At 35.8% G+C, this 23,263-nt stretch overlaps 1 protein-coding gene across 1 annotated transcript in view; it reads right to left on the reverse strand.

Moving 5' to 3' along the window:
- The window catches only part of LOC107585448 (anaphase-promoting complex subunit 1), a 68,394-nt gene that overhangs the window by 3,680 nt on the left and 41,451 nt on the right, over window positions 1-23,263 (reverse strand). Inside the window, exons 26-44 of the mRNA XM_016272466.1 lie at window positions 22,934-23,052; window positions 21,141-21,412; window positions 18,344-18,578; window positions 18,119-18,210; window positions 17,211-17,345; window positions 14,628-14,710; window positions 13,758-13,836; window positions 12,042-12,116; window positions 11,039-11,109; window positions 10,767-10,857; window positions 10,627-10,680; window positions 10,353-10,546; window positions 8,336-8,422; window positions 7,635-7,752; window positions 6,087-6,164; window positions 5,940-6,007; window positions 4,229-4,367; window positions 3,856-3,942; window positions 2,917-3,012 (exon numbers count right to left, since the gene is read on the reverse strand). Coding sequence (XP_016127952.1) covers window positions 2,917-3,012; window positions 3,856-3,942; window positions 4,229-4,367; window positions 5,940-6,007; window positions 6,087-6,164; window positions 7,635-7,752; window positions 8,336-8,422; window positions 10,353-10,546; window positions 10,627-10,680; window positions 10,767-10,857; window positions 11,039-11,109; window positions 12,042-12,116; window positions 13,758-13,836; window positions 14,628-14,710; window positions 17,211-17,345; window positions 18,119-18,210; window positions 18,344-18,578; window positions 21,141-21,412; window positions 22,934-23,052 — 2,173 coding nt within the window. The remainder of the gene's footprint in view (window positions 1-2,916; window positions 3,013-3,855; window positions 3,943-4,228; window positions 4,368-5,939; window positions 6,008-6,086; window positions 6,165-7,634; window positions 7,753-8,335; window positions 8,423-10,352; window positions 10,547-10,626; window positions 10,681-10,766; window positions 10,858-11,038; window positions 11,110-12,041; window positions 12,117-13,757; window positions 13,837-14,627; window positions 14,711-17,210; window positions 17,346-18,118; window positions 18,211-18,343; window positions 18,579-21,140; window positions 21,413-22,933; window positions 23,053-23,263) is intronic.

The raw sequence follows: 23,263 nt of genomic DNA on the forward strand, positions 1-23,263 counted from the left end.
AGAGTGTCAATGGTCCATTTGAGAGATAGGTGGTGGTAATGCACTCATAAGTCTGTGATTCGCCGTAAAGCAAGAAGACGACGACGACGCCTCACACGCCTGCTGTTGAGAACGCACTCAGGAGGACGAGCCGCCGCTCAGGACAGTTCGAACAGTTCAGACATTGCAGTGCATCAGAGGTAAAAAAACGATATAAATACTGTTCAGTTTCTTGCACAGACTGATCGTTTCGTGTCTTTACACATCAATGTATCGTCACGAGCCGCAGGGGGTCATTTGGTTTTGTTTGTGTATGTTTTTTTTTTACTCTCAAAGCCGTGATTCCCATTCACTTCCATTATAAGACTGACAGACTGCAACGGTTTGAGTTAAAAAGCTTCGTTTGTGTTCCACTGAAGAAACAAAGTCACCTATATCTTGGATGCCCTGGGGGTAAGCAGATAAACATAAAATTCCAAAAACAATCCCTTTAAATTGCGCAGGAACAAGCCAGATTTGAAGCCGGCACCTCCGGAATCCAATCCGGCACCTCAATTGGTGGACCCCCCTCCTCACGCGCCAATGAAAGACACTCGTGCTGACCTATAGCATGCATTTATTTCACGAAAAAGCTTCTATTATGAGCATGCTTGCTACGCATCTACATTTGAAATAACGAACTTGAGAGCCCAAAAGAGGCTGCTCCTTAGGCTGCTCTCTCAAGACCCAATGCCCAGATCCAATACTGATACACATGCGTTTTCTTTCTCACCTGTTTACATTTACTTTTTTTTTTGTGAACAATTATTTTTATTGAGTAGTCAGTACAATATAGAGAAGATACAACATATTAGATTATAATCACCACCCCAACCCCTACCCACCAAGTAGACTTATACTGTGCTGAGGAATTATAAGACATTGCAGTGGAGAAAAGTAAAATTCCTAATCATAAGATAAACAGAAAGTATACATAAATACAAAATAAATTGTACATCAAAAAGAAGAAACAAAGGATTTAACGATATCAAAAGTAGCACTCCAGGTCTTCAAAGTTTTTGTCTTTGCACCATGAATTCGAGCTGTTGATAGTTCCAAGGAAATAATGTCCAGCAAAGACAAGCCCCATACACGCCTGCTCATCATATGTGGAGGAATCCAGCGACTGACTAACATTTTCTTTGCCGCAGTGAGAGCAGCTAAAAGTAAATTTCTCTGTTGCGAAGACAATGTCAATTCAGAAAAGTTATTTAAGAAGAACAGTTCTGGAGTCAACGCCATATCCTTATCTAACAGGAATGATATGTCATGAGCAAGCTGAGACCAGAAAGGAAAAAGTGCAGAGCATCCCCCCCAAAAATGACCTGTTTACATTTACTTAAGACAAAACCGACTGTGCTTATGAGGATTTGCCAGGATGGCCATTTTGACGTCATTTTGTGTGTATTTGGCCGCTTAAATGCAACAAGCTGCGACAAATAACTCAATTTGGTACTCGCGAGGCAGCTTTATATGCACGCGTGCTTCGGACGTGACTGTGAGCGCACAGAAAACCGCCTCTGGAGTACATGAGTATCGAATGGCTTAAAAAGATGTGCAAATTATATATTGTTTGTGACGATGCAACAATGACCCGATCAGGCAAGTGACAGTTGTCAACTGTCCCGAAACGCAAGCGAAAGTCTTGTATTGCAGCGTGCAGCAGCTCTTGTAGTGCAGACGAGATGCACTTCATGCGAAGCCACATTGAGACAGTGAAAGAGAGATGACATGGTACAGCTGAATCACTCGTGCGGTTTTCAAATGACTGATTTAAATCTGACGGTTTGTGTGGATTTATTTACTCATCTAACCTACATGCCATATTGAATAAATGTTTGCAGGAATTTCCCTCATTATAAACTTGAAAGTTGCAGAAATGAGTAAAACTATGCGATATATGCACAATCCCCCACCGAAATCAGGACCTGATTAAACATAATTCTATTATACAGAGATTTGTGAAATTTCCATGACTTTTCCAGGCCTGGAAATTGCCGTTTTAACATTTCATGACTTTTCCTGGTTTTTCATGACCATACGAACCCTGATCTGTCTATCTAGCCACACACAAACATATACACACCTTTTTATTATTATTATTATTATTATGTTTATGTATTATGTTATTTTGTTACATATTATTATGAACTTTCTTAATTTTATGATTAAGTTTTGGTTTTGGGCTGGAATCTGATCCAGGCACAGAAATATCTGGGCCGTTATAAAATAAAATAAAACAAAATAAAAATATTTATTTCATGATAAATAATCAATTTAAATAATTATTTTTGTATTTAAATAAAATACATTAACACATTTATATTGATAAATAATTATTTTATAATTATAAGAATAAATAAATATATTATTAATCTTAATAAATTATATTACGTACAAAGAAAATAAAGTGTTTTTTATGACCATTAAGATTTTTTTGCATTTTGAAAAAATGTATCACATTTCCACAAAAAATATTAAGCAGCACAACTGTTTTCAAAATTGATAATCATAAGAAATATTTCTTGAGCAGCAAATCAGCATATTAGAATGATTTCTGAAGGATCATGTGACACTGAAGACTGGAGTAATGATGCTGAAAATTCAGCTTTCTGTCACAGGAATAAATTACATTTTAAAATATATTCATATAGAAAGCAGTTCTCTTAAATTGTAATAATATTTCCGTTTTTACTGTATATTTGATTTAAAAAAATGCAGCCTTGGAAAGCAAAAGAGACTCCTTTAAAAAAAAAAAACATTTGAAAATGTTTTAGAACAGTAGTGTGCATTTAGAAACACACCCAATGAAAATTGTAGACACAGAAAAATTCCACCTAATTAAAATGCACTATTTTACCCAATATTTGCATGTATTTGTGCTTTACTGTAACTGACCTGGTCAATAGAGATGTGTGTTGGCAGCATTTCTGGGTATTCCTGTGTCACACATTCATACAGAATTGCTGACAGTAATGCCACGGTCTCCTGCTTCTGTAGAAACAAGACAGAAAAAGGTGTGAAAAATATAGCAACACCATTCTTTCGAGTTATTTACAACCTAATGTCTAAGAACCGCATCTGTTGCATGAAGTCGATTATTACAAAAAAATAATGTTGATTCATCCCTAAGTTTGAAATATAAATAAATGTTTATAGTAATGCACATATTTACTCCTATGTTTCCTGTATTAATTTTGTATTTATAGCTACTGTGACACACATTTTCTGGTTAAACGTTTTGCACTGAGGCTCCAGGCGTCACTTTATTTCATTTGCTCTTCTATCACATAGGAAAGAAATGACAATAAACCTGCTTTGATGTGTTAAGGTTACACTTTTGAAACTGAAAGTTTTTATTTGTGGTACGCCCGCTCTCCTGCCTGGCTTCCATTATAAGAGTATTTACTATAAACACGTTACCCTCTTGTTCAGGAGACGATTTGCATTAACGTATTTGGCAACATACTAAATGTCTTAGGGAAATGTTCATGGGTTTAAGCATTTCTGACATGCGTTAATCCTTCTGCACAAAAAAAGTGTTTTATTAAAGATGCAAGCCATTCTTTCAAATCAGTTTATTCTGTCCATCTCTTTACCAATTTTACATGGTTGTCAAGTGACTTTATCACACTGGTCTCATATTAAGTCACAGTTTTTAAAAGATCAAGTTGTCTCAGAAGAGCAAAATTTAGTTTCTGACAGCTATTTAGTATCCTAGTCTCTTTCCTTATGAATGCACATGGACAAGACTTCGCCTCTATAGGGACATGAATGCTTTTTTCCTATTACACAAACCAAGCGCTTTGCCTTAAAACAACATGTTTATGGTCTCACATGCTTCATGTTTTCCGAGGCTCTGCAGAAGTACTCAGCGAAGGAGACCAGAGCTGCGTCTGAGGTGAAGGTTGAGATGGCCTCGGGCTGCGTAGACGAACAAGTGGGAGGGAAGGGAAAAATAGCTCATTGGCATGAAAAACATTCTTTGCAGCAGTTTGAAAGAACACGTTATGCTGCATTAATCCAATTAGGAACACGAGACCTCTGCAAACATCCGGAAATATCTTTACACCTTTATCCTCTGTATTTGCATGAATGGATTAATGCTTGAATTATATACAAACAGACATATGACACCGTAAACATTGACAGATGTCGGCCAAACCAGTTTGTGGACAGTTGGTAATATTTATTGTGCACACAGACCGACCTTAAAAGTGTGCACTTCAGCGCTTCTGCTGTTGAGGTTGGGGGCCAGTAGGCTCTTCCAGCCTTGAGGGTCGTCCTTGTAGGGCAGCTGTCCGGCGCGCAACTTCACATACAGAACGCCGTCTTTGGATAAGATGGATCTAGAAAGCAGTAAACTTAAAGCACTCTGTTCTTGACCACAGTTAACTGGAGCTCCGTTCCAAATCCTAGTGAGCTGCCTTCTAAAGAAGCACACTAACAAAAAAACGGAACCTAATAAGTGAGTGATTTGGAACACTCTATGGGCAGCTTGATAAATAGCACTCATACTGATTATTTCGAGACGTCAACATGTCATTAAGCATAAAACTACACTACTGTTCAAAAGTTTGGGGTTGGTATGATTTTGTTTTGGTATGTTTTCAAAAGAAGACTTTTGCTCACCGAGGCTGCATATATTTAATCAGAAATACAGTAAAAACGAAAATAATCATATTTTTACAATTTAAAAATCACCATTTTCTATTTACATTTTTTATTTTATTTTTAAGTAATTTATTCCTGAGGTGTAAAGCTGAATTTTCAGCATCATTACTCCAGTCTTCAGTGTCACATGATCCTTCAGAAATCATTCTAATATGCTGATATGCTGCTCAAGAAACATTAGTTGAAAATGATTGTGCTGCTTATTATTTTTAATATTAATATGCTTAATTTTTTATTCTTTTCAGGATTCTTTGATGTGTAGAAAGTTTAAAAGAACAGCATTTATTTGAAATAGATTATAAATGTCTTTACTCTCACTTTTGACAAATTTAATGCATCCATGCTGAATTATTATTTATTTACCACTACATGTTTATTTATCATTGTACTATATCAGCATCAAAATCTAAATTCATGGAAAACTCAAGAATAATAAGAGTTAAAATAGTATTGATAACAACACTTCAAAGAATTCTATGTAATAAATTAACAATATAATTATTTACAAACAAACTTTAGTAAAATAAATAAATAAACACATAAAAAATAACATTATATACAATCTTTCAAACTGATATTTGATCAAAATTCTAATAGTTTCCCAGGCGAAGCTTTTCTAAAAATGTCCATTAATGTACTTTCTGAGTGAGTAAAAAAAACAAAAAAACATTTCCTAGTATTATTTAAAAAAGGACACTAATAAAAGAGTCAAGGAAGACTTAATAAAAAAATATTAAAATCTCAAAGGCAATTCTTCTCCTTTCAATAAATATATATAGGTACGTTTTGTGTGACTAATTCTACATCCTTGCTGAATACAAGTTTTAAATTCTAATAAAACTTATATTACATTTTAATAATAATAATAATAAAAAAAACTCTTACTGGCCCCAAAATGTGTGAATAGTTGTGTGTATATAGTTTGCAAAAATTCTGTGTATACTGATACTTCAGTACTGAACAAAAACAAACATTTCAGCATCATGGATGATTTTTTTTTTTTCACTGAGCTTGTCGCAGTGCATTCTGGGACTACCTTATCTTGAAGAACACATGTGATGCTCCCTTAAAGATTGCAAAAAGTAGTTAACAATGTCACTGCCTACCTATTGAAAAAGCATTCACATCTGGACCGTGGCTACGATGCCTTAAATAGATAAAAGAGATAGTCAGCTCACTTGGTTTTGGAACAGAGCTTAAAGCGGTTTAGTTCGATTCCATCTCACTTAATCTACATGCAGACTTACTGCAGATGTTGGGTTCCTTTACTGATGTCGATGTTCAGCTCCCAATATCTTGGACCTTTTACCTTAATCTGGATGCAAAGACAAAAATATAACATCCCATTTAGGGAGTTTGTATGAGATGTACTTAGAAGTGGTTTAATTTATTACCCGTTTCAGAAGGTGAAGCTCAGGTAGCATGGTGGGAGCCATCAACTCCACGGTCGTCTCTTCATACCACTGTGTCTCCTATTAAACACATACCACATGCATGCACAAACAGATTAGGAACCTAACGCCATGCATCACGATGTATAAATTCACTATGTGCGACTCCATGCCTGCGTGAGCAAAGACGTGTTTGTAATTGCTGTGAACTGCTGGTTGCCTGCCTTTGGCGGGCATCATTTAATTGAAAAGATGAGTCCTCTCAAAGCAGCAGGGGAAACATCGTCAGGCGCCACGGTCAACCTTCAGCAGTCCTTCAGCATTTTTATCACCAAAGAATCTCTTTGATGTGGCCTAATGGCCTCACACGCAACGGGACGGCTAGATGCTGGGATGTGGAGCTATGTGCTAATTACACAGTCTTTGACATCAAGTGGTATTCAAAGCCATTTTAGCAAGTGAGATGAGGAAAAAAATGTGATTTTAATCAAGAACTGAAAAGCTTCAGAGTCAGATATGAAATCAGTTTGCAGTGCACTTTTGAGGAAGCTTTTTGACCCGGGCATGGAGGTCAAAAGTCACGTTCATCCTTAAGAGCATCACTACTTATCCCGATTGTAACTCTACTTTTTTAAATATATTCTAATTTGCTAATATTGACACAACATTTAACTTTAACCACTATTATATCAGTGCATTTCACAACAAAGAAAAGCTAAATGACCTACAACTACCGTCTTATTATTGTTAGCTAAAACTAAAACATTTTTTAATTGAACTAAACATTAAATAAAATATAAATATTAGGTGAAAACTTTAAACTTATTTCAGTTAAGTGTCAAGGCAACATGAAATAAAAATAATACCTAAATAAAAATAATATTAAAATGACAAAAGCACATTTCACAATTGCTAAAAAAATGTATTAAAATGAAAATTGAAAAGCTAATTCCAAATATTCAAAAAATTTATATAATAGTATTTAAATAATACTAAAATAACACTGTTTCAGAGACACAGCAAGTTGCATTTTTACATTTCAATGAACGATTAAAACAACATTGTTTTTCTTTGGAACAAATGTGAATTAAAGAAGTTAAAATGGTCTATTTTGAATTAATGTTGGTAACCAGTGTTGTTATTGTTAACTAAAACGAAAACTAAAGCTATTAAAAATAATTTTCGTTAACTGAAATAAAATAAAAAGTTAATATTAGAATAAAAACCTAAACTTAAAGAGCTTAAAAATGTACTTAAAAATAGAAATCTTACATTGACTACTAAATGAAATGAAATAAGTTGAAGTATTAAAATTATTAAAACTAAAATAAATAAAGCTGAAGAGAAATGTAAAAAAAATGACAAAAGCACATAGCTTAAACGGAAGTTAACATGAGAAATGAAAATGTAAAAATAAAAGCTAAAAACTGAATAAACACTATAATAATATATACTGTAATTAATACTAAAATAACACTGGCTTTCACTGAATGTGAGTAAGTGTATGTTTTGAAAGACCACATCGAGGTGTGAGGCACGTGCAGCACATACCCTGTAGGTGACATCTAGCAGAGCGTAGCAGGGTTTGAGTGTGTCCACATCTACAGGCACCAGCAGACGCGGTTCTGCTGCGAGCACAGCCAGGTGGCGCAACGCCTGGAGGTGATACCTGCAAAGACGAACAAGAACATATGCTTAGAAGGAACAAAAAATTATTTATATTTCCAACCTTAAACGCAAATACATCCACCAGCCTGACACACAATCAGTTGTAGTTAGAAACTCTGGAGTATATGTTTCGATTACTGTCAAGTGTTTATTATCATCTCTATTCTTTCTTAGTAGTAGTAGTAAAGATGAAATACAGTCTCCACAGACAGTATTTGACATTAAAAGCACTTAAAAATGCCTGGATGTATTGTCTTGTCATTTCAAACTGAAAATATTAATGTGAAATGTTTCACTTGAAAACTGTTCTGCAAAACAAATGGCACTTGGTTTGATATCTTGTCTAATGCAACGTCATTCACGTGTTTTTAAGTGTGACTGAAGTGTGTGAATACTTTTTGAGCCAAGTGTATTACAGGACACTTTGACACCATGTAGATACGAGCATTTAATACACACACATTCACGATTCTGGGTAACAAGTCTCATTTACAGTCAAAATGAAACTGGTTTTCCTCAGAAGTGAAGACAATACAGCCATATTTGCTCATTGTGACGTGTGTGTGTTAGCAGCTGTTGTCAACCTGTTGTCTGTGCTGTGAGCAGGAAAATGAGGATAAAGTGCACAAAGGAGGGCAGCAATAGCCGAGTTGGAGGTGCTGAGTGTGTACCTGTGGGAAAAGCAAAAGTATGTCATAAAAAGTAGGTTTTTGACTTTTCTCTAACCGCATATTATCAGTTGAGTGAGGAAAAACATAAATGAACAATGCATGTGGACTGATGTTGGAAAATTTGCGCAAAATAAACAATGGACACACATGCTGCATATTCAGTTGTCCCCGGTAGCAATATTTCAGAGTGCATGTGACACACGCAATTGTGTAGCGAGGGGGAAATTGGTCATGCATTGTTCACCAGTACTATTTGTGCTCTTTCAAAAGGCCTCACTTAAAAATAATGGGCTAGTTGAAGAGTGCACTCGAACAGGCTCTGACAGGACGAGAGGCTCTTACTGTGCCTTTCACTGACCTGGTTAGAGGTCACCTTATTTCTCTTTAAAAACGTTAAAGAGCTTGTGTACCAGCCCACCACAACACCTGTAGCTTGCTGCTTCACACATGCACATAAATTTCTTTATATGTAATTTTCATATCTACAGCATATCTTTCATATCTCATATCTACAGCAGCAGCATAGGCAGTGTGGCAGTGTAGCGTATTGACCGAAACAGTGATGTTTCATTAGTGTTTTTCTGATGGCATGTTTTGACTTTCAGTCGATTTCATACACACAACATGAATAAAAGTACAAACGTGCCAGCTGTGTGAATGCTAGTGATGAATTAAAAATATCAAAACTGATATTGATTCTTAAACCTCAAGACTAATATTTTAGTCTATGCCATTTTTCTCTTAATGCATGAACTAAAATCACAGACCACTATAGCTGCCTCTGTTCTTCATCTCTTCCACTTTATTACTAGTTATAGCACAAAATAAGCATAAATGAACATCAGAAGGTGTTGAAAGAAACAGAACAATTTACTGAAATGTCTCATGTAATCGCTCAATCAGAGTTGCAACCACAGAAAGATGTTAATAAAACAGCTTGTAAACAACAGGTAATTTATCGTTACATTTATCTCATTAAAGACATAGCTAGCTAGAAAAAATAGCTTTGGAGAGGAGCATTTTGGTAAATATATGCACTATATTACATATTCATTATATTTTTACTTAATGTGTTTTCTTCATTATTTAGTGTATGTTTGAATAGTACGTTTTTATTATAGCCACCATTTAAATTTCAACAACAAATTTGAGTAGACACATAATTCTGTTATTAAAAAGTTGCAAATAAATGTGCAATTTAAATGTTTGTAAAGCTCATTTTATTTGATTAATTAATTCGTTTTTACATAAAATTTATTTTCAGTTTCAGTTTTTGCCAAAGTGCATCCTGAATTCAGTTTTGGTCTAGAATTTTCATTCATTTTTCATTCTGTGCATCACTATTCCAAACCCATATAATTTTCTTCTTCCACATTAAAATTTGGTGCATGAAGAAGCATAATTGTAAATTTGACATCAAGGCTGATTCTCATGCATTGTGTGACCGAATGTAACTGAATATGCAGAAGCAAAATCGACATGAGAATGAGTAAATGATGATGGAATTAATTTGTGGATGAACTTCCTTTAATGCATTATTTAGCAGAGAATGAAATGTGGGGTCAAAGGATATACTTGTATTTAGGCTTCAGAATTCATAAAAGTTGTGTTCATTTGCAAAGATTATCATGATGAACAAAATGTGTACAAATCCTAAACTTTTGCTGGCCACATAGCTTATTTTATACAATAATCTAAAAGCCAATGGAAAAATTCTGTTGGCTTTTTGTTATGGTGATGCTAACTTTCAGCTGGACTACAAAAATACGTCATCCCTGCAGCAGGTAATTGTGATTATTGCCTTAGCAAACACTACTAATTAAACGCATACTAATGGCATATGGAAGTGAACGGAGGTGCTGGGAAGTATAGGTAAAAATTGACTCTTTTATATATTTCCAAATCCATATGAAACTCAAACTCAACTAACCTCCCTCCACCCAGGAAGAGCAGGCCCAGAGCCATGTGATGGGCCATGTGGAAGCCATAGTTCATCTCGCCAAAGGTGCGTTTGTGGAAGAAGCGGCACAGCTGCAACACTTTCAAGTTCCCTGAACCGGCCATCACCATTGAAACCGCCAGGAGGACCATGCTTAAACACGTCTGCAGGTTATACTGCCCTGTCTGGAGGACAGCGGACGTTGCTCGAATGAATATTTGTGATTACATGATGATGCTTGCCTTTAATGCAAACAAATGCTTACCACTGTAGCCGTCGAGGTCGTCAGACACTGCATGAAGTTTCGGGCAAATTTGTACTGAAGGAGAAAGGAAATATTAAGAATATTCAGAGAACTTTCAGAAAGATCACAAATCTGTTAGTGGGAAGTAAATGTCCACTTACTAAGCAGTCAAAAGCGTCTGAATTTGCAGACCCAGCAAACCGGAATCCCACAGCCAGGCAGCCTCCGGCAATTATATAGTCATGAGCTTGACTGTGGAAACAGTGACAAATGTCAGCTTTATTTCACTCATCCAGTCATGAAAGGAACAAAAACTCATTGCAAAGTCATAATAGAAAACACCTCCACATGTGCGGAAAAACTGTGGGTATAAGGATCTCCTAGAAATCACACAAGTCGATCAATTCATCATTGAGAATCTGCTGCTACTCACACCAAGGTCTCCATGTTGAGATCCTCAGAGATGGACGTCTGCTCCTGGTTTCCGATGTTTTCTTGAATTATCTGAAAATGCAAAGCTTATTGTTAGCATTAATCATATTAGGAGAGCCTGACACGGTCTACACGTGACATGTCACATCATCTCTGTACACTAACAATGAGCCAAGTAAGTGTAAGCTCAACTTGAGAAGCAACTCATAAATGTTGCTTCTTATGCTAAATGGCATTAAAAATGTGTATATTTCAGGTTCGTCTAGCCAGATTTGTGATGCAACGATTTTACCAACAGCTGATTGGCTCTTTTATTTAGGTGTAGCCATATTGCACATAGCAGTTACTTCCATTCACAGTAATACAAGTGCACCGTCTGAGTAAATCTATCATCTTTAGACAGTAAAATGGAAGAAGTTTTGTATCTCTTTTTATTTAAAATTGTATCTATTTGTGGTTTTTGCAAACATCCAAGGAAGGAAGAAATTTTCCACTGACCTACATAGTTCAGGATTCAAACATTCCAGAAAGTTACCATCAGTGAGGATGTCATCGATATTTGAATACTGAATTGTGATTGGTCTTTTATTTTTGCATGCAAAAATGAGAAAATAAAAACAACTAAATTAACAGAAACAGTCGGTTTTGAACTATTTCTGTGTGATGTTCTAAAGCAGATTGAATAAAATCTATATAAATTGGATCTGCAACAACTGCAGCATGGTGAAGTGACTTCACGATTAAAATATGCACTTCTCATTGACCTTCCTCTCCCTCCTCTCTTGCTCAATGACCTGCACACTTCCTCTATAGCTGAAGTGACCAACCAGCTCTGCATTTTGCAACAAAAGCATTGCTAAATATTTGACCAACCTATGAACTTACAGGGGAACAGGAAACGAAAACATGACCTGAGGCCAAAATATGCTTCCTCTTGAGAAACTAGTTGGAAACAGAACGTAATGCTGGATGAGTCCCTGCAGTGTGTTACAGCTCTAACATACCTGAGGCACATTACTGGTCACCCAATCAGCATTGGGAAAGATCTCGTCCCACATGATAAGACATCTGGCCAGCGTCTGTAGTGAGAACAAAGACACAGCTACTAAACACAAAGAGCTTGCTATGAATAAAAGTTTTACGCTGAATTGTAAAAAAGGAAATATTTGTACATCCCTTTCTTTGTAAGTCTTTGTGGTTATTGGTTAAACCCTGTATGACAAAGGCTCTGTTCCAAAACCTAGCGAGCTGGCTTGTCTACTTGGCAGTTGCCTTCTAAGAAGCAGTTCACATCAAACACATTTTTGTTTAGAAACTTGAGATGCAGAGCAGTGGGGGGAAATTATTATTATTTTTTTAAGTTAAACTTATTTTAACTTGACACAGTGTTCTAAAAACATGGCACTCATGCACTAGATGCTGTGAAACACAAGATGCGAGTGCAATGGTCAAATACGTCCATCTAGTGCAGAGACGCCTCAATGTTTTACTACTGGTCCAAAAACGCCATTATTTGGCATTTTTGAACCAATGTTTCTTCTGTTTTGGCCGATAAGTGGGACTTTTATTTTGACTTTTTTTGTATGTGAAATTAGCATTACTTGGTCTTTATTTGAGAAAATAATTCGCAGTGTCTTAGTAGATTACTGAGTGTACTGTTGGTTAGTGTTTGCTTTATTTGTGTTTTTCCTCCCTTTTATTTGTGAAAAATATTATAATAGGATTACAGAATCAATAAAGCATAAATCTGTTTATTTTAAAGATTTATCTAGTTCAATTCATTTTCTAATTATTTATTGATTATTTTAGTAAATATTATGTTAAAATAAATATAGATTTTTATTGATATACATCTTCTGTTATACTATCTCATTTCAATATGAAAGGCCTATATCGGCTTTATATCAGTCGTATTTATATTTGGCCATCCAAAAATCCACATAGGTCGACCTCTACTTTTTACTACAAAGGGCCAAAAATTTTATTTTGTTCAAATATATGATATTAAAATTTACATCTTTAAAAAAAATATTTTTTTATTATCTACGTTTCAGTGCAAAAATTAAAATAAAAACATTTACGAGCGTGGTAAACGCTTGTTAAGCTCATGGAAGGAAATTTAATTGGCGTATGAATTACATGACAGAATACTGGGCAAAATAATTTATTTGTAATTAAAGTCTGTTGTGCTGCTTGATATTGCAAACTTGTACTTGTTATGAAATATTTGTTTTCATTATCATAATCATAAACGGATGTAGTGCAAATAGTTCTACTGTTTACTGCACTTAGTTATTCTGCTAGTTATTTGCCTATAGCAGCTAATGAATCATAAGTATCAAATTCAAAGAAAATAGTTTTTTCCACATTGCGAAATAAGGTGAATATGCAGTACTCCTTTTGAATTTGGTCAAACGAATTCAAACGAAAAAATAGATAGAAATTCGGAATAGTCTTAACACGCAGTCTACGAAGGCAGCACTCTAGGTTTCAGAACAGTTCAGAAGAATCTGAGAAACAAGTGACCTTCCTGTTGGTTAACAAGCACAACAGGCTAAAATGACTCCATATGTTGCCTGAAAAGCCATTACGAAACATGAGAACACTTGGTAAAAAAGTGTGACTGAACCCATCGTGAGGTGTTAATGTATAAGTTCCTGCGAGCCCAGAGGCCAGAATGAACTTCTGATGGCTGCCGTCCCTGTAACGTTCTCTCTCACCCTCAGCAGCAAAAACTCAGGCTTGATGAAGTCCAGCAGGAACATGGTGTCCGGGGCTTTCAGCCAATCAGCTACAGACCTGGAGGGGTCCAGAGAGACAGGTGTGAATGTGAGAGAGCAGACAGGACCGAAAGAGGCCTTGCACTGAACATAAGAGCTGAAGATGAGGAAGATGTCAGCCTTATTCACACGGAAAGAGACTTTCAGCATCACAATGAATAATGGATTTTACTTTAAAGGTGAAGTGTGTGATTATTGGGATGTTAAAATACTATTTCTTATTCCGGTTTACTGCACACAGGCAACTATTACTAATTTGTTAGTTGACTTTCCGGAGAGCGTAACACGGACTCTTTCAAAAGAACGCTCTGTTGGTTTGAGGAGCCTGTCAATTTCTACATATGTGACCCTGGACCACAAAACCAGTGTTAAGTCGCTGGGGTATATTTGTAGCACAAATACATTGTATGGGTCAAAATTATAGATTTTTCTTTTATGCCAAAGATGTTTCATGGAGATATTTTGTAAATCTCCTACCGTAAATATATCAAAACTTAATTTTTGATTAGTAATATGCATTGCTAAGAACTTCATTTGGATAACTTTAAAGGTGGTTTTCTCAATATTTTGATTTGTTTGCACCCTCAGATTCCAGATTTTCAAATAGTTGTATCTCGGCCAAATATGGTCCTATCCTAACAAACCATACATCAATGGAAAGATTATTTATTCAGCTTTCAGATGATGTCTATATATCTCAATTTTGAAAATTTGACACTTAAGGCTTGTTTTGTGGTCCAGGGTCACATATATGTTATTATTAGTTAATATGTTAATATGTCATTCTTTGGTTTTTCCATTAAAACTCACCTATTGTTTGTTTTCAGGTAAATCATGGCTAGGGCGAGTGTTGCACCAGGACAGGTCACGTCCACATTGATAGTGTCACCCTCCTAACAAAAACAGTTACATTTAATCTGTGTTGCCTTCTGAACCTTATTAGATAATGCAGTGTAAGGTTAAGTTCAGAATGCTACCATACTAATTTATCAAAATATAAATAAATAAAAATTTCTGTAGATGTCATTTGAAATGTTATGCATACAATCGAATTCTACTTCCTTAAATACAAATTAAATTAAAATTTTCAAATGCATACATTTATATATATATACATACATACATACATACATATACATATATATATATACACATACATACATACATACACACACACACACACACATACATATATATATACATTAAAAAAAATCAACATACTTTTGTTTATTGTGTGTGTGTGCATTAAGTCAACGTAACTCGTCATCTCCGCAGATGCGCCTGCATGTTTCATACGGACTACATAATCCGAGAATATTTGTTTTCTATTTGATTTGGTTAACTTGAAAGTAGACATTTCTACGGTGGCCGAGAGAGCTCAACGCGCTGCAACTTCAGAAAACACATGAAAATAGAAAAATCAAGAAAACATTCTTCATCAGTTTGACAGCAAGTGCTGCAAATGCTCACAACACAACCAAATAAAGAATAGTAATTGCATTGCGTTTCTTTATTGGGTTGTGTTGTGAGTATTTGCAGCGCGTGTGTTGTCAAATTGATGAAGTTGTTTTCTTAATTTGCTGGTGCTTTTTCTATTTTCATGTGTTTTCTGAAGTTGCAGCGCGTTGAGCTCTCTCGTACATACATACATACACACACACACACACACATACATATATATATACATTAAAAAAAATCAACATACTTTTGTTTATTGTGTGTGTGTGCATTAAGTCAATGTAACTCGTCATCTCCGCAGATGCGCCTGCATGTTTCATACGGACTACATAATCCGAGAATATTTGTTTTCTATTTGATTTGGTTAACTTGAAAGTAGACATTTCTACGGTGGCCGAGAGAGCTCAACGCGCTGCAACTTCAGAAAACACATGAAAATAGAAAAATCAAGAAAACATTCTTCATCAGTTTGACAGCAAGTGCTGCAAATGCTCACAACACAACCAAATAAAGAATAGTAATTGCATTGCGTTTCTTTATTGGGTTGTGTTGTGAGTATTTGCAGCGCGTGTGTTGTCAAATTGATGAAGTTGTTTTCTTAATTTGCTGGTGCTTTTTCTATTTTCATGTGTTTTCTGAAGTTGCAGCGCGTTGAGCTCTCTCGGCCACCGTAGAAATGTCTACTTCCAAATTAACCAAATCAAATAGAAAACAAATATTCTCGGATTATGTCATGCGCTTTTTTCTATTTGCAGTGCGTTTCTTTATTGTGTTGTGAGCATTTGCAGCACGTGTGTTGGCAAATTGATTAAGTTGCTTTCTTAATTTGCAGGTGTTTTTTCTATTTGCAGCGCGTTGAGCTCTCTCGGCCACCGTACATTTCACTCTTTATTGATATATTTTTTCTCTGTCTGTAAGGCAAGCATACACGGAGTTTCGCGCTCAAGTTCACGGAGACCGCGACGGCAGAAAGCAGATCCTGTTTGCTTTCATTATTTTACAAAAGCACAAATGTTTTGTTGTTATTGTGAGTGCACATAAATAAACGTAGAGTCTTTACAGATTCAAAAGATGTATTACTCTTATCTGTATGACCAGAAATGATGGAGTATTTAAAAAGCAAGTGACCGCACCGGCGCCTCCATCTGTCCTGCAGTGAGCGCGCATCTACACTCCACACAGACACTTCAATATCGCACATTTTTCTAGGTTAGCCTAACATTAGATTGAGTGGTCATGTAAAGTTGCTAATACTTACATATTTCAGATGAGCTATATTTGTTGTGGAATGATAGGTGAGCGTTTGGATGTCCTGCCTGATGTAGGCTACTGTATTACCATAGACTAGCCATTAACGATCTGTCCGTCACAAACTGCTTGACTTTCACCTGTGGATTTTTTTTTTTCTGCGACTAAGCAATTTTTGGTCGACCAAGCCTCTTCTGGTCGACTAACGGGCTATATTTGTTGTGGAATGATAGGTGAGCGTTTGGATGTCCTGCCTGATGTAGGCTACTGTATTACCATTGACTAGCCATTAACGATCTGTCCGTCACAAACTGCTTGACTTTCACCTGTGGATTTTTTTTTTTTCTGCGACTAAGCAATTTTTGGTCGACCAAGCCTCTTCTGGTCGACTAACGGTTAGTCGACTATTAGGTGGTAGCCCTAATATATATATATATATTTATTTATAAAAAAAAAATGTTTAACTGGGACATTTGAAATTTCAGCATACTTTTGTTTATTGTTACATACTGTTCACAGCACCAGACTATCTCAGCAGCATAAGCATTGTGTTCTGAACAACCCTTGCTTGCTCATACGTTAATTTAAACTGTCAAACACGACCACATGAGAGGTGTGGCATCATTCTCAGCATATAGAAATCTCCAGATGAATAAAAGCTCTTTGATGGTTATGTCATGACTCCACCTTGATCTGATAGCTGGGAGACTTGTGTTTCTCTCTGTTGATGCCAGCATGCATGCGCCGATGACCTCCCACCATATACTGATAGAGCTGCTCGGGCACGTTCAGGTCAGTCATCCCGATCAGGTTACTGCCATGCTGCAGAGAAGCAGAGAGCAAACAGCTGGGTCAGCGTGAGAATAATTCTGGTTCCCACACAATGCATGCTTTTGCTGAAGGAGTTTGCATGCTTTTCATAATAAACACCGCTACTGTAAAATACAAATAAAAACAAATTACTGCAGATTACGGCATTTGATTTTAAATATTACTCATATAATCAGTTTTATTTTGAAAATAGCCCCTAATTTGTATGCATGAAAATGTGTTTATGGGTAATTCACACCAAATATTACCCACTATATTAAAAGCAGCTTAGATCAATTTTATAATTTTATTTAAATCTTATTCTATTTTAGAATTTTACTTCCTTAAATTCAAATATTTATTCTGCATCTATTTTTGCTCAATTAAATTCTTCAATGATCAATTTTACTGTATGATATTATATTTAATATTATATATATAATATATTTTTAAATATTTTATATACTATACTGCTATATTTATTTTATATTTATATATTTTTAATAAAATAAATTGAATTAAAAATATATAACATTACATTATATTGCTTTTACAAAAAAATACTACTTCAGAAAGACTAAAACACATTTTTGAGAAGTTGCACACTGCACATGTACACACTGCACATGACTAAAGACAATAATGATAGTGTGTGTTATTTTTTAGTTCTGTGGGAAAAGTGGTTAATTTAGGGATTTTTTTTGACCATTGTGCTCCTCCAAGCTGGTTGCTGACTATGCATGGAACAGGATACAATTCACAAAATGCTTTGGAAACACACTCACTCCCAGGCAGACCATGCCAAGTGCCAGTCCTGCTGCTAGGGAGTAGGACTCCCTATCCGTACAGTACTCCATCTCAGGACCAGGTGGACGTCCTTGGGAACAACACAACACACAGCTGTTACAGGCTCAGATATGACCCTTAAATAATTATTCAATCATGAATGAGCACAAATGAGAACAACAGCTCATTTTATTTCATGCCAACACACACACACACACACTAACCGATCTCTGCCAACAACACCTCTGCATTGTGCCGGTGCCCGGTGCCCTGGTAAATCAGGCCAATGCCGACCACAGCAGCCACTTGCACGCTGTGAGGAACATCCAGCTCAGTGGAGGTGGGCGGCAGCAGCGCGGGAATGTGGATGCTTAGCAGACGGGTGATGGACATGTCCATGGTGCCCAGTTTGGCAGCAGAAACACCCAACAGCAGCCCGATACTCGTCATCTCGTGACCCTGAGTCAGAGGAGACAAGAAAAAAAAAACATCAAGACAAAAAAACAAAAAAAAAAAGTGATAAAATATATATATTAATTTATAATATGTAAAAAAATTTATAAAACACATTACAAAAACAAAATAATAAATATCACGATATATAAAATTATATATGATACAACTTTTATATTTTTTAAATCTTTATAATATTTTAATACAATAAAAATAATCATAAATATTTACATTATACTTATTTAAAAATATGTTGACTAATAACAAAATGTTGATTATAATTATTAATAAATATTCATATAAATATATACATCTTTAAAATATAAAATAAATCTATAAATATTAATAGAAATATATAATTATATTATTCATGATATAAAATAAATAAAAAGTTTGCCCCATATTTGTGCTATGTACTATGCATTAATGTGATTCTCACCACATCATGGAATGCTAATCCAATACCACAGCTCACAGTTATTATATACTAGCAGCAATAACCCGCATCTTCCCAAACACTGCAAAAGTTAGATTAGCAACATGCTAGAGTTGAGTCTCCAGTGCCTTTTGCATGAAGATTTATGTGATGTACAAGTTGCTGCCTATGTAGAGCGCTCCCAATCAGTCACTTGAGGTTCAATTACAATTGGATGCTGTCCCTATGCAGGCAGCAGAGTGTTGGGCAGAGTCAGTGTGTCCATATTTCATGATCTGACTAAAAGTTCAAACAGCAATCTCTCTCCATTCAAGCACAGAATGGACTTACAGTGAGCTGTGCAACCTTGGTACTCACATTAACACTTTATTCATTCATTAAACTCACTCATTCATTCATTTTTACATGTGCATGAAGTAAAACAGGATGTTTTTCTACCAGAGTCTTGTAAAATCGGCAGGAGTACTACCAGAGACTAGAAAGCCCGGCCGCAGATCTCAGTGTGAGAGCGGGCAGTGTAAACACCAAGCTAGCTAAAGGCTCGATATATCTTATAGATTACAGATACGCTCAGCGACCACAGAAAGAATCAACAAAGCCTGGCCTGACTGGAAATGAGAGAGAGCAGCACACGTTACTGCCCTGTGAACTGTCAGAATGAAACTCAGCTCTACGTTTGCCTTTCATGTGAGAAAAACAACAGGATGAGAGCAAAAACCCCAGAAAACATGCAAACCTGACAGCTCCGATGCTAAAAATGGCGAGATAAGAAAATTACGAGGAGGAGGAGGAGGAAGAGAGGTTTGGTTTTCAGGAAGAGCCTCTATGAACTGAGGGTCCATTAGGAGGAAAGATGCCATCTTGGCCTTAAAAAATATATTCGATTTCAAACCTACTTCTGCAGTGCACTTCATCACCGAGTGTCCAATTCTTATTAAGCAAAACCTAACTTTTCTTAATAACTCCTTCAATTCCAATAAAAGTCATTATGCCAAATTGGTTTCGTTTTGTTCCTCTGAATAACCACTTGAATTACCATCGCCCGCAAACTCCTGATTCCCACTTAGATCTGCATTATAGATAAGTGCAGGTGACTCACGTAATCTAAGATGAATCATCCTGAATGTTTGGATTCGTCACATGCTGTATGGGATTGGTTATCTGGGCCATCTTTAGCAAACATCTGCCGATGTCTTACAGGTGGTCACACAAGATTTTGTGTTTCACTTGCATCGATATGCTTGCAAATGCAGTGTTTATTAAAAAAACAGGGCCGTAGGACCAAACCAAAAAGTGTAAATTAATATAATATGTACAGTGGGGCAAAAAAGTATTTAGTCAGCCACCAATTGTGCAAGTTCTCCCACTTAAAAAGATGAGAGAGGCCTGTAATTTTCATCAATATATCTATATTAAATTATGAGACTTTACCTAGTATTTGTGAGAAGTCGCCAGCCTAAGTAGTATGCTCGTTTCACATGTTTGTCTACTTTTTTATATTTTAATTTTAATATAATTATACGTGTATAATCATATTTTATAATATGTTTATATTACATAAAAATAATCTGTATGCTGACTAATAACAAAATGTTGTCTATAAATATTATCATTCATGATATCAAATAAATCACGTTTGAGTGTGCTATACATTAATATGATCATTAGCAGAAACTAAAACTATTAAACTATTAACTACCACAAAAACTTTTTTGCTAGTTGAAATAATCGGATATAAATTAAATGATAAATATTAGATGAAAAACTAATAGTAAGCTTGAGTTGAAGCACTAAAATATTGGATATTGGAAATAAATACAAACTAAAACTGAAATAAAAAATTTATTAAACCTTTTAATATTACTAATAAAAATGACAAAAATACTCAAATAAACGGAATAAAAAAATTCAAAATAATTATTTTATATATTAATTAAAAACTACTGAAACTTATAATTATTATATATAATACTATGTTATAAATAATAATAAAATATCCCTGGACCATGGAGAGTGACATCATATCCTGTTGCCCACGTTCATTGGAGGGTCATTTTCTAGACCTAAAACTCATTATTGAAGTTCATAAAGACTACAATCAACATAAGCACCCAACTGAGGCTGTAACTGACCTTGGTGAGGTAGTCATGGATGTTAAGTGTTGCTAGTTTAGTGAGGTGGCCATTGAGGCCCAGGGCCATGAGGAAACCGGCGTATTCATTGGCCAGGTCAGCACTTTTGGGTTTGTTGTATGCAATCCAGGCAGATTCCACCTGAGAGGCAGGGGCGATCTTAAGGCCAGCCGCCACTCCGTTATGAAAGCTGGGCCAGCAGGTCATGTTGGGTGGCACATCGATGTTACCGCTGTTCAGGTCCACCATGGTGTTCCTGGGAGGAGCGCGGCCTGGGGTGGAGAAGACAAAAGAGAAGGGACATTATTCACATTGAATTGTTTGCTGGGTTCAGCAAAAATAACGTACAAAATAAAAAAATGGTGGGAAAGTGAGGAAAGACATAAAAAGGTAGCATTTTAGTGCCCTTTAGCTAGTAAATTACAGAGGAAGAGGTCTTTCAATAAAAATGCTTCTATAAAGCATTAACTAAAATTGCCATTTTGCACTTGTGGGTGCAGTTAAAAAATAATTAGATAAGATTTATGTACTTCTGTAAGTAATTGCAAATAAAATTTCCATCCATTTGGATTACAGTTTTAAACTAAGAAATTAATGTAATACATAGTCATACATTAATGAAACGGGTAAGAAACAGGTCAGATTTCTGCAAAAGTACTAAAAAACTGGATCTGTTTTAAAAGGGTCCTATTATGCTTTTTCACCTTTTCAACTTTAGTTAAGTCTGTAATGTTGCTGTTTGAGCATCAAACCAATCACAGCACACACTGGCCCAGCTAACCAATCACAGCACATTTCATATTTCAGAAGGCAGGCCTTCATTTGAAAATGAACCATGCCAGACTGGGGAGAGAGGTGTTGTAATAATGTAAAATATGTGAAAAATAATGTGTTTTTTCGAACAACCTAGTATGTGAGCTTCTAGTACACCCCCAAAACAAAATCAAGACTTTGTAAAAGAGCATAATAGGACCCCTTTAAATACACAATAACCATGTTTATATATGTATCATCAATAAATCCAAATCATTTCAATCTCACATGAAACACCTGAAGATTGCTTATTCCACAGCAAGCCATATTTTCACAATGTTCATACATTTTAACCAAATACATTGAATTGTTTTCACAATGACCAGATTTATGATGATTCTAAGCTGTTTGAAGAAATGCATTTTGAAAACATTCATTCTTTAAGTAATATCAAATCAAAAATCAGATGCAAAAATGCCATCATTTTGCCAGCAGTTTTTGCATGGTGCAGAAAGCTTACCTGTTTCTCACCCGTTTCATTCATGTATGACTGACAAATACGAATCGCATTAAGTTTAATATTTCATGTTAAAATGGAAATTTTATATGCAATTCAAATACATGAATCTTAAATTTTCAAATATTTTTTGTGTGTGGTCACCAGGGTGTTGCTATGCAGTTGCTAGGGCATTCTGGGTCGTTTATAGGTAGTTACTTAGTAGTCCAAGTTGAAAAAGCCCACCCAAAATTGAAATGATATCTTCGTTGTTCAAATCCCTACATATGAGCAATGGTGATGCTTGCCTTAGAAAACAGCAAAGACCACTGAGGGTCCTGGGCAAACGTTTTTTCTCTTTAACTGACATGAAATTGTTGAAGATAGAGTGAAAGACACAACACTGTGGTGGGAAAGGTTTGCAACGTCTGGGCACAGTTACTTCCAAACGAAATTCAACAGAGCTCTTAAAAACTGTTTGCTAGCCCTGTAAAACTATTCATTAGGACACTTCAAAAGCATGGGCGGTGGTTTATGAGAGTACCAGTCAGGTTGAGTTTGGGCACAGGGAGTGGTTCGGTTGGCACAGGATGGTATGAGAAAAGAGTAAAGAGTCCCCGTCCCACCGGAAGAGCCATAGTGCGCTGGCACAACTGCAGCAGCCTGCAACAAAAATAAGAAGAGCAATGCTGAATTTAAGTGTAGAGAAGGGCGCAGATTTAGAAAAGAACACTTCCTGGGTGCATTTCAGCACATTTGTGTTTACTTTCTTAACTTAGTTCTCACAGAAACCTACGCTCGTAAAAATAAAGGTTCAAAAAGCACATTTTCACAGCAACAATCATAAAAATAAAGGGGGTTTTGGCCACAGTGA

Source organism: Sinocyclocheilus grahami, unplaced genomic scaffold (genome assembly GCF_001515645.1).
Source record: "Sinocyclocheilus grahami isolate Dianchi unplaced genomic scaffold, SAMN03320097.WGS_v1.1 scaffold70.1, whole genome shotgun sequence".
Classification (NCBI taxonomy): Eukaryota; Metazoa; Chordata; class Actinopteri; order Cypriniformes; family Cyprinidae; genus Sinocyclocheilus; species Sinocyclocheilus grahami.